Genomic DNA, 12,239 nt, shown 5'->3' with positions numbered 1-12,239 from the left:
TGCTTGCTACGGGGTAAGGGCACAACAGGGCCAGGCACGGGCTAACGAAGCTGATTAACCCAGTATTATCGTCACCTCCCCATGTCACCCAGCTGTCCCATCAGCCCTGCTCTGGGCACCCCACGGGGCAGGACCTGCCGGCCCAAGGCGGGCAAGGAAACTCCCTTTTTGGGGTGGGAAAACAATTGAGATAATGCAAAAAAATGCCTCTCCGCCCCCACAAAAGGCTGCTTTCCCTTATTCCTCCTGTATTCAGATGAGAATCTCATTATCACCACTAGCCAGATGGGGCTGCTGTTAGCATTCACAAACCCCAGTCGGGTCAGTGGCGAAGCCGTTAAGAGAGCCATGAACCCAGACCTTTGCTCACAGCTCTTCCGTGGGGCACCCCATCCTGAGGGGTACCCCCATCTCACAGGGCATCCCATCCCATGGGATACCCCATCCCGAGACGGACTCCATCCCAAGGGGTACCCCATCTCACAGGGCATCCCATCCCAAGGGGTACCCCATCCCGTGGGGCACCCCATCCCGTGGGGCACCCCACCTTACACGGCATCCCATCTCGTGGGGTACCCCATCCTGAGATGTACCCCACCCCAAGGGGTACACCCCATCTCACAGAGCATCCCATCCCGTGGGATACCCCATCCCACGGTGTACCCCATCCAGCTCCCCCAGACCTGCCAGGCACCCAACGGCACCTTCCCCGCCTCCAGCCCCCTGTGTCCCCTGCAGCCACTCGCCATCCCACCTGTCACATGCAGGCACAACCCCGGCGCCGCTCACACCCGCATCCCCATCACGGGGCGCACAGGCAGCACGTCCCACGCCCCACCGTACAACAAGCATCGCACCCGCCTACTCCGAAGCATCCCCACGCACTCCTCCTTGCAAAAAACCACAGCCCCGTGAAAATATTCTGCTTTTCAAGTTAAAATCCTGAAGAGCAGATTCCAGGTTGAATCCCCAGATGGGTTTCTCCGCATATTAAAAGCGCAGCCGGTTCCCAGTGCCAGGGCGCGCGCGCGAGACAGAATTAACGCTGTTCCTATTTATAGGGCTTTGATTAGGAGCTCGTCACCTAGAAGTTTTTATTCCTTTTATCCGTTTATAAGGCCATAACGCAGTTTGACTAGCTCCAGATCGGCTGGTGTCCCACCGATTTTGCCAGAACTTAATGTGCCATTCAGATACAGTTAAGCCAGTAATAGGCAGCAGCCTGCGCGCTGCGGGGTTTTAACTGCCTCAGAAAACACTCTTTAGCTCCCGTCTCGCCCTGTGCACACGATGCTGCGGAGGCGAAGCAATGCCGGAGCGAGGAGGGACCCCGGTGCTCTGCCGCGGGGTGTCGGGGCAGCCCTGGGCTCACGGTAACAGCACCCACGACAGCAATATCCCGGGGTCCTCACCATCCCAGCCAGTCCCAGGATCGATGGTCGGCCACCAGCGCATACCCATGAGCTCCTTCGCGGCTCCCAATCCCCCCCTAGGCATCCCACCGCTCCCGTCAGCAAAACATTTTCTGGCTCCAGACAAATCCTCACAAAGAGTTTTGCTGAGCAGGGACTTTACGCCTGTCCAAAGCCTATAGACAAGTTAAAACACCTGCCCTCGGGGATAATTCCACTAAAATTGGGCGAAGCGCACGTTGGTGCCAACTTTATTTTCTGTTAAGACCTGGGAGTATTTGTAAAAGTCTTTTCTTCTGAAACGCGCCCAGCGCCGTGGCTCAGCAGCAGAGGGAGGGGGTTAGATGGCTCAGCAGCCATCCGAGGTCTCCTGGTGAGCAGGGAACGGGATCTCGAGATGCTTTCTGAAAGGAGCTGGCAGCAATAAAGCAGCCTGCTCTGGAAAGCAGAGGTAGGTTGGGATTGCGGGTCCCAATCCTTGCTGGAGAGCTTGGATCCTTGCTGGACACCACGTTGTCCTTGCAATGAGCAGGGCAACCCCAAAACACGCACCACCCCAGCTTCATCCTCCAAACCGTGCCATCACCCCGGCTCATGCACCATCATCCCAAGATTGGCCAAGAAGTCCAACCAGACGCATCTCTCCATCCCCATTCCCATCCATTGCCTTTTCTCCTCCAGTCTCAGCTGCTCCAAAGCCCACACCGAGCTCCCATCCCAGGAGAAACCCACTCACCATCCTCCCTGGACTTCTGGATGAAGGCTTCCACGCCGCTTTCACCATAGCTGCCCTCAGAGGCCAAGGTGGAGACGTAGTTCCACTTGAGGGCTTTGACGATGTCCACCATGGCTTGGGCCTGGTAGGTGTCGGATGGGACAACGCGGGAGAAGAAGTCATAGCGGCTGTTGTCACTCAGGTCCGGCGCGGTAGACGCATAGCTGATCTGGGGGATCTGGGATGGAGGGGGGAAAGACAAAGTGTCAGGAGAAAGAGGTGCTCTGCACCCCACTGCAATGCCCTCGCCTTGCCCATGCTCCCAAAGCCCTGCTCTGGAGGGGAGGGAGGTGGAAATCAAGGAAGACCATGGGTCAGGTGGGAGCGTGAGCCACCAGACAGACATGGGATGCTCCACAGCACCCAGGACCAGCAACTCATGGAGGGGAGACCACAAAGCGGAGGGTCATCAGCTCCACTTGGTGGAAACCCAAAGGCTTTGATCTGGTGACTCAGCCCTTGGTGGAGTTAGGACCACCTGAAGCTCAGGGACACCAAGCAGGACCCCAGAAGGGTTTACTGGGCATCCGATCTGCCCATCATGGGAGAGGCCAAAGAGAAAACCTTACTTCTGCCCTGGACAGCATGGCTAAGGTCTCCCTTTGACTTCCTGCCCCTGGAAGGACAGATCCAACCTCACCCCACCAGGTCCTGTCCACCCAAGCCGTAAATAAGCCCTTTAAATTAACCAGAGCTGCCACACCTCGCACGGTACATTAGAATGATTTAGCACCGCAGGATCACGCGATGCTGAACACTTACACAGCACTTCACATCTCCAAAGCATACCACAGACGTTAATTTATCTTAAAGATGGAAAAGGCTTATTAAATTATCAAGCCCAGATTCTCCCCACCCGCCTGAAGCTCCCTGCCAAACACACACCCAATACCCAGACAGTCCCATCCATCGTCCCCGCGTCCCACGCCCGAGCAGGTGCCTGTCCCAGGAGCAGCCCGGCACATCACAAGGGCTGGCAGAGCTCTCCCAAAACCTGGGCAAGGTTTGAAATTCAGCAGCAATAAAATCACAGGGGCTGGAGCTACAGGGCAGCAGCGCTGCAGACACCGCGACACCCCACCTGGAGCCGGGTCATGTCCCAGGGAAGGGTCCGGCCACCCTCTCACTGTCCCCCAGATGCTGCTTTGCTGCCAGGACAGAGCAAAGGGAGGAGAAACAGCCCAGGGCATCGCCCATCCCAAACCACCCCATACCCTGGGGACAAGCGGGTACAGAGCAGCCATCCCCAGCTCTTAGAGGACTTTCCGCCTCTCCTGCTCCCTCTAATCCAGTTTAGGAATAATTCAGTAATTGCAGCTTGCAGGAGCACAAATGCTGCCGGAGCCACAAGGGGCTGCACTGGATCCCAGTAATCGCCCGGGCTCAGCAGACACCTGGGTGCTGCTGGATACCCAAATCAGCTCAGGCTGCCTTTAGCCTCCCCCGTCACCACTCCCCATTAAGCAATCAGCCAATTCCCAGCAGCAGAGACACCTGGGTGGGCTCGGAGAAGCCAGGGAGAGGTTTGGGGTCTGTGGGAAGCCTAGTTTGTGTTCTAAGATCAAGCCACCTTGCTGGGAGCCCGGTTGGGCAGCGGCATCCCAAGGATGGGGACACTTGCACCGGAGCCACCCCGGACCCTCCCTGGTCTCCAGCCCCCACGACCCATTCCATCCTCCCCCGCTCCTGCTCCCAGGCTGCATCTCACAGTTTCTCCTTTGTTTCTCCATTATTTTCCCCTCTTCCACTCCCCTCTCTCTCGCGCGCGCTATTAAATGCGATACCGGTGTTATAAACCCACGACTCCACCTGAATGCTAAAAGGCCCCTGGAAAGGAGCAGCCACCCTTCCACCTACCTGCAAAATATAAGATGAAAAAAAAAAAGGGAGAGATGGAGAAGGAGTGGGAAAGGAAGGAATCTTTATCAAGGCGCAAATAGGATTACTCTCTGTGACAATCTGCTTTGTGCTCCGTTCCGAGGGGCTGTGATCTGCTCGTTGGGTATCTGTGACCGGGAGTCGGTGCGTGAGACTCAATTAAAATTCTGCTCAGCAGGCAAGGCGCTGGGCTGGCAATCATTCATCCTGGGGGTGGTGGGGGGGGAACGTGGCGGGGGGGCTGCTCCGTGCCCGCTCTCCCTCCTTGCCTTGCCTGCGGCAGCGGCTGCCCAAAGGACGGACACGGGGGGTTGGGAGGGAGGCGACGGGATGCAGCGTTGCCCATGCGACGAGGGCGCGGGAAGCAGCGGTGCCCACGTGAAAGGAGATTTAGGGGCAAGGATGCAAAACTGCCTTTCCAGAAGATCCTTTCCCAATGTTCTTTTTCTTTGCCAAGTACTTTAGTTTAAACAGATCCCTGCCTCCTCCCTGATGGAGATTTCACAGCTATTCCCCGTGCCACCGAGCATCCCATCCCAGCCGGGGCACCCCCGGGCTGCCCATCCTGCTCGAAGCCCTGCTGGAAAAAGAAAGCCTAGAAAATACCTGTTGATCTACAGGTTACGAGCTGGAAGCTGGATTTTAATAAACAAACAGAAAGAGCTTTTCTCTTTCGCTCCTCTGCCTTGGATGGAAGTGAAAATAAAATACTAGTTCCCAAATGACCGTTTCATAGACAACTTCTGCCTTTTTCCCCCTCTGCCTTTTTGATCTCCTGGTCTACAATAGCCCAACTCCTGGCACCAGCTATTTTCTCAGATAAAAGACAAAAGTCCTTTTAGGTCCATAAAAGCAGAATGCAGGCAGGGAATTCAAGGTTCCTAGAAAGAAGGAGGATGCGGTGGGGAGGGGAAGCTGGAAACTTAACTCAGCTGCGTATTTGGGCATCGGTGGCACCTTGCCTGCCTCATCTCCAGCCCGGGATAAATACCAGGGGGGGGAATCAGCAGCACCAGCTCTCCTGCACCCCAAGGCTTCCTTGTCCCATCAAGAGTGGGGAGTAACCGCAGGGCAGGGGGTGAAAACTCCTCCTTCCCTTTTTTTGAACTCAGAAACAGAGTCGGGATCATCCAGAAGCTCCCCCAACCTGGAGAAACATCCCTCAGGGTGAGAGAGCCGGCAGGAGCAGGGGCTGGGGGTGTCATCCTGCTCCCCCCAGCCCCTGGGTCAATGGACTGGTGTGATCGACCTCAAATGCACCACAAACACGCCTTGATTCCGTACCCATTACATTACTGCCAGCTTACGAGCTGGCGCGGCATTTTCTCTACCGGTGGCAGACAGAAATCCCTCCAGATTGGGGAGAATTAGGCAAAAAGCGTTGATTTCGGCACGGCCCCAGCCGAGGTTTGCGGGGCTGCGATGCTTCAACTTAAACCATCAATCCGAACATCAGCCTGAGCAGCCAGGGGGGAAGGAGCCGAAAAACACACGGGCCATTGCACAGCCAGAGCCACAGACACCGGTCGGGAGCATCCCCACGAGAAGGGGCTTCGGTACCGACACCCCCCTGCCAGAAACAGGGTCGGGAGCAGCTAATTCCCTAACCATAATTATTAATTTCATGCATATCTTATGCAAACCTCTGGTTCACCGACAAGATGGAATTGATTTAATTAGAATTTCCATCATCGAGCCATTTGGACGGCAGCTTTTAATTAGGGAGAGTGTAAAGCACTGCAGGGACTGGAGGAGCGAGGGGCTGAGTGGGGGGGGGTGGTCACACCTTGTCATCGGAGCACAGTGAGTTGCAGCCCCCCCCGTCCCACTGCCCCTTCCCCAGGGGGCAGGATCAGCCCCGGTGCCAAGAGAGGATCAGCCCTCGGCATCTCCTCGGAGAGCGATTAAGATCCCGCAACCAGGAGATGAGACACTGGGCTGCTCACCGGCTCTCCGTGCCTCAGTTTCCCCAGGTGAAAATGGGGGGAACTGCTCCTACTGCACAGGGGAGACAAACCGCTCGGGCATCGTGATGCTCCGACACGACGCGAAACCGATAACAAATTCCTCCATTTCCCAGCTCCAGTGCCACCAAAAAGCAGCCGCTCTGGGGTGACACACGCCAGCCACGCTCGAGGGGACACAGCTTGGGGCAGGGAGCAATGGACTCCCCGACCCACCAGCTCCTTTGCCGCAACCTGTTAAACCGAGCGTGTAAATCAGGCAGCTCCTACGCTGGGGCTGACGCCGGCCGGGCACTGCCTGCTCGGTCCCTTCAATAAATCTGGCTCTTGTCAAGAAATAAAGCGCCGGGAAGCGGCAGCTGTGGGAGGTTCTCCCGGCCAGCCCTGGCATGGGCTTACGCCGAAAGGAGATGCTCATCCAGGGGTGCCGGAGGATGTAAAAACAGAGATGAGAAAAAAAAAACCTTTTTCTTTATTGCTCATGGACCCAGCTTCCCACGCCGGGGAGGCAGCTCCAGTGGAAAACCCCAGTGCTGCCGGAGGGTGGCTGCAGCCCTTTTTCCCAAAAAAACAGCTCCCATCCCATCTGAGAACAAAGCACAGGATGCAGAGAGCTGCGGATGCTGCCCTTCGGCATGCTGCTCGCTGGACATGCCATAGCCCCTGCCTTCGGCCTCCTGCTCCTCCTCGCCATGCCGTGCCCAGGCACCGAGGGGGGAACCACCATGGCCGGGGCAGCCTGGGGGAACCAGGCAGCTGTGATCTGTTTTAATAAACCTGGTGAAGACCAAGGAAACGAAGTGGCAGGAGCGGGTGATTAATCAGAGCGTTCCCCCGGCCCATTTCCACCTTCCCGGCTTCATGAAGGTTATCTACCCACTAAGTGGGGAAGCGTGGTGCCCAGTGCAGCATCCCTCCCGTCTCACCGCCCCCCCAAAGCCTCGGGGTATCCCCCCATGGTGGGGAGCAGACACAAGCCTGGGGGGGGTCACACCCGGGGTCTGATCCAGCTCTGCGCCCTCCCGGCTGCAGCAACCCAGCCCCAGGCTTCAAACCCTCGCGTGCCTGCAGGTGCTGAGCACCCCCGGCTCCCGCCACGCAGGCAACGGGCATCGTCCTCCATTAGGTGAATTATTCATGCTGTACAACACCCCTGCGCTAAAAAGGAGCTGCCGCACTCGCCGCCACGAAGAAAACAAGCGCCTCAAAGTGTCCGGCGTGCGTGGAGTCCATCCTCTCACCCCGGCTGAGCACTTGGCCTTCATCACGTCCCAGCTTTTTCGGGATGGGGTTGAAAAATGTGCCCCAGCCCCTGACGCGGCTTTTTGGGGATCGCATTTGCAGGGGACAGACCCGGTTCCTTTCACACCATCATCGCTGCGGTGGTTCGGGAGAAAGTGGGTAGAGCTGGGGCTGGAAAGCTGGCGGAGAGGGGTGGGAAGGAGCTGGAGCGTGCCAGAAAGCTCTGGCAGTGACGCCAGAGAGATGCTATCACACGGAGCCGAGACCAGGGATCTGGGGGAAGGTTTTTCTGCAGGCAGAGCTACGAGGAGTGATGAAACCAGCTTGGACAGAGGATGCCGCATCTGCAAGTTGTTCCGCTGATGTACAGCTTTAATTAGACGGTGGCATCTAACGAAGGACACGTTATTTATTTATGCAGCGCGGGAGCGACAAAACCCCTGGCAGGGAGGGGCTGGGCTCACTGCTGCTGCTGGGGGAGGGGGGGATAGTGGGCTGTGTGCGAGGGGAGCGGGGATGGAGCAGGGAGAGGAGTGTGGGATGGGGAGAGGGACCACAAGGGAGGGACACACAGCATCACCCCAGGGCAGGAACAGCCACCTCCGCCACGCATATGGTCAGAGATAGAGATGGGGCTGCTCCAAGCTCCCAGGGATAAACTTGGGGGGGGGGGGGGAACTGCTGTGACCCCCTCCCAGCGAGGGCTCTGCAGCGTCTGCAGGGAGGGATGCAGACCTGCTGCGACCCACCTCCGGCTGCCGGGGCACGACGAGGGGGGCCCTGGGTGAAAAGCAAAGGGAAGGGAGGGCTCCTGCCCGCATCCCGAGGGGCGCGGGGCTGTGAGCGCACACCCGGGCGCTGGCGGGGGGGCAGCGGGGAAGCTGCTTGCTCCTCGCCTTGTTGGACTTTCTAATTGATTTCATGCCGGTGCCGCTCGCTGGATGCACTGCAACCCTCCTGGAGAACCACTTCAGCGATTTAAAAATCAATGGACTTACAGGGCACTTACAATGCACACCCCACCACCACCACGCTTTCCCCACCAGCTGCCTGCGGGCAGGGGGGGCACCGAGCCCCGTCCAGGGCAGGCACCCCCGGTGCTTCCCCCAGCGTGGGGATGGGTGCCCCTGCTTCGGCTCCCAGCACTTTACCCCCGCAGCCCCTCACCGGGGGAACACCGAGGGGTCCCGGTGCAGGCGCCAAGGGGGAAGTGAGCAGTACTCGCCTGGTGCCACCATGCCATGGCCGCAGCCAGAATTCCAGCAAGCATCATTCCCCCGGGAATGGGCAAAGGCAACCGCCCGCACAGCGGCGCCGGGGGAAGGCAAACGCTTTGCTGAACCTCAGAGCGGAGTCACCCGCGCTTAAAGGTCAGCGGCGGCGTGAAATGGAAGTTGCCTTATTTTCATTTTAAGCATGTCCCTGCCATAAACCCACTATTTGAATAACAAAGAGCGGCAGCAGCTCTCAGGTCGTGGCTTGGCGGGGGCGGGTGGCGGGGAAGAGCCCCCCCCGGGCTCCTGCAGGAACACGGCTGTGCCCAGCAAGGTGGGGTGAGACACCCACGTCCCGTGGGAATGATGTCCCCATGTTGGGGACCGCCGGGGAGCGCACCCACTCTGCACACACACCCCCCCCGGCATTCACACCCTCTCACCCCCACGCAGGGATTCGCTGCTGTCTAGGAAGGGCTGAGCTCGTCCTGCATCCTCCCCTCCCCGGGGGATTTGAGGTCTCCATCCTCTACTCGCCTCCTCACCCTCACCTCGGGCTGAGATCAGCTCCGGATTTTAAAGCTGCTGGGGACACCCAGGGCTTCAGACATGTCCCCGGTGCAAGGCTGGGGCATGGGTGCATCTGAGCCCAGTGACATCCTTCCTGCACGGGTCACGGCCGCTTTGCCCAAGGATCAAAATTGGAGGAGAAGGGGGAGAAAAATAATAACAACCTGGAAAGGATGCAGGTACCCTCCATCCTCCGACTGTCACTCTCCTGCCTCCTTCCCCGCTGCCTGCCCCCCTCCTCCTCTCCGAGGCAAGCATTCAATCATTTTTGTCTCGGCAAATAGCTTTTAAGTTCCTCCCGCTCCCCCTAATTTATATTATTTTAATTATTGAATAGCCCTCTCACTCGTTGCCTGGAACATTAACACATTTAAAAAAAAAAAAAAAAAAAAAAAAAAAAAAACGAAAAATCAAACTCCATCAGCACGCTGTTTTTTCCGTCTTCGCTAACAGCTTCCAGCCCTCCCAGGAGGGCGCCCGGTGCGCTCAGCGTGCCGGGCCGGCGGAGGAAGGGGAGGAGGGAAAGAGAAAAAGGAAAACGGCACCAGCCCTGCAGAACCGAGGGGTTTCGGGGTGCTGGGAGGGGAGGCAGAGCTGGGACCCCCCCTGCGGGAACAGCACAGGGCTCCCAGCGCTGCTGGGCGTGCGGAGTATTTACATTTCTCCCTGCCATTTGCTGCGGAGGGGGCTCTTGTTCAAACACTCTCTCCAGCTCAGGGACATCGCTGCGGATAAATAAATGCACAACGAGGGGGAAAGTAATTATAAACTCCTCAGCCTTCCCGCAGCTGGCACGGAGAGCGGGAGGGAGAGCCAGCCCTCGTCCCACCGCAGCCCTCAGCGCCCCGGTCCCCCCTGCGCACCCAGGGCCGGTGGCACAGGACCGATGTCCCCAGCCTGGCTGACGTCCCCTGGCCGGTCACAGCCGTCCTCGCCCCCCCGTTGGCGATAGCTGCCTCCATCCCCGCAGCGAGCACAGCACCCCTGCGGCCGCCCAGCCATTTGGCTCCGGTGTGACCTTACGTTGTGGGGGTATAACCCACACCCCCCTGTCGAGCTCTCCCCCAGAACTGGTGCCAGGGTGGGGCGTATCGGAACGGTCCCGACTCTCAGCCGCTCGCGGGCCGGCACGTCAGAGCGTTAGTCTACAGGTGAGAGCCACAGGCAGGGAGATGCCCAGCGTGTCTTAAATGATGGCAAAAGGGTATCTTACACCCAGGGTGCTGAGCGGGACAGGCAGGGTCCCCCCAAGATGAGCCCCCCAGGTGACACCGCTCCCACAGACCGGCCAAACCCCCTCAAGTAACAGGCGGGGAGGGGGGCGAGTTACGCGCGGGGAGCTTCCAGGGATGCTGGACCCTCTCCAGCCTCAAAGGTTTTCAAGATCCACCACAATCAAGCCCTGAGCAATCCGGTCTGACCCCAGAGATGGCCCCCGTGGGCACGGGTTGTGGGCTGAGCCCCCCACGGTCCCTTCCAGCCCGAGTTATCCCACCTCCCCCCCATCCTCAGCCCACTTCCCCATCCATCCTCAGCCCACCTCCCCATACATCCCCTGCAAGGCGACCTCCCTCCCACAGCCCCGCTGACGCCAGGAGCATCAGCGTCCCCCGTTGCCACGAAGCCGGGGGAGAAGAGATAAAAATCCTCCTGCTAAAAGTGTCGTCACCGGAGGGGGATGGAGGAAGGGATCCCAGGGGACCCGGGGGAGGCAGGAGAAGGGTTTTAAAGACACCAGCTACCTCCGGCCATGGAGGAAGAGGCACGCGTGGAGAAAAACTGCAAAAACACCACAAAAACACCCACGGTGGTTTTGCCCAGCGGTTATTTTTACCCTCGCCAAGCCCTACCTTGAAGAGCCGCAGGATGTTGGCCACCATGATGGAGACGGAGCTGCCCGAGGCGCCGATGACGCCGACCACCCGCTCGGGTTTGGTGATGATGGGGGGGCCGCCGTTGACGCAGCGCACCTCAGTGCTGTCCTTCTCGATGAGGGCTTGCACGAAGGTCAGCGACTGCTCCAGGGCGTGCGTGTCCCGCGAGCACGTGTCCAGGATGCGGGCGCCCAGCGTGATGTTGGGGAGCAGGTCGGGGTCGTTGTTGATGCGGTCCAGGGCGAAGAGCATGGCCTCCAGGCGATGGATGCCTTTCTCCTTCTTCAGCTCCCCGCAGGCTTTGCCCTCCACGCCCCGGCCGTGCACAGGGAAAAGCCCCCCGAGCGTGATGTCCCCGTCGATGCGGATGGAGTTCATGTGCGGGTAGCCCTGGCCCTTGGGCTTGGCGGCACCCCCGGGCGCCCACCCCCAGCTCCAGGCACTCAGGAGGAGGCAGAAGGAGAGACGCTCCATGCAAAAATAACCCCCGCTCATCGCCAAAGCCGTGCTGGGGCAGAGCTCGCGGCCCGAAACCCGGCGGCTGTCAGGGAGCAAGGCCGGCGCGGGTGGGCGGCATGGCTCCCGGTGGGCTCCTGCTGGGCTCCCGGCACCGTCAGCGGCTCCCGCCGGTGATGCCGTCCCCCGGGGAGCAGCAGGCAGCCAGGCTGCGGGATGGTGTCGGGGTCTGCATGGCTACACCAGGGAGAAGAGGTGGCAGCAGAGATGTGAGCCCAAGCAAAGGTTCGGGTCCTTTCTCCAGAGCCCTTTTGCAGGGGAGGAACAGGAGGGAGAGAGAGAGAAAGAGAGAAAATTAAGCAGGAGGATGAAGAGGACATCAGCTATTCCGAGCTTTCATTGGGGAGCCCAGCAGAAATTAACACTGCATGTTATTTTAAAAGAAAAAAGATTTGGGATTCACTTGATTTCTGATTCCCACCAGCTGCTTTGGCTCAGCCCAAACCGCATCCAGGTGGAGAGACCAGTGCAGGGGCCCCCAGCCCGCTCTGCCCCAAGGAGCGGGACCAGGTCGGTGGCCAGCTTGGGGCTGGAAGGAGACGCCGGGACCCATCCCCTCTTCGGGGAGCCTCCAAAGTGGGACAAGCCCCGGGATCTCAGAGGGGATCAAACCTCACATGCACCCACAGCCCTGCCCGCCCTAGAGCATCTCTCCTGCCCCAGGGCACAGCCGGGCACGGGAACCAGGCAGCCACCTTAAAGCTGAGCTCAATTTGGGGAGCTGATTGGGGGAGAAACCTGCTCGTTAAACAGCCCCTCTACCGAGCGGCAAGTCCCCTCCTCTCCTGAGCATC

The 12,239-nt window shown here is 59.1% G+C and overlaps 1 protein-coding gene across 1 annotated transcript in view; it reads right to left on the bottom strand.

Moving 5' to 3' along the window:
• GRM4 (glutamate metabotropic receptor 4) overlaps nt 1–11,424 on the bottom strand; it is a 42,929-nt gene extending 31,505 nt beyond the window's left edge. Inside the window, exons 1-2 of the mRNA XM_054181243.1 lie at nt 10,906–11,424; nt 2,149–2,365 (exon numbers count right to left, since the gene is read on the bottom strand). Coding sequence (XP_054037218.1) covers nt 2,149–2,365; nt 10,906–11,424 — 736 coding nt within the window. The remainder of the gene's footprint in view (nt 1–2,148; nt 2,366–10,905) is intronic.
• Nucleotides 11,425–12,239: the final 815 nt, after the last annotated feature.

Source organism: Rissa tridactyla, chromosome 21 (assembly GCF_028500815.1).
Source record: "Rissa tridactyla isolate bRisTri1 chromosome 21, bRisTri1.patW.cur.20221130, whole genome shotgun sequence".
NCBI lineage: Eukaryota > Metazoa > Chordata > Aves > Charadriiformes > Laridae > Rissa > Rissa tridactyla.
Note: the sequence above shows the minus strand (reverse complement) of the source record. Positions and strands in the feature narration are given on the sequence as shown.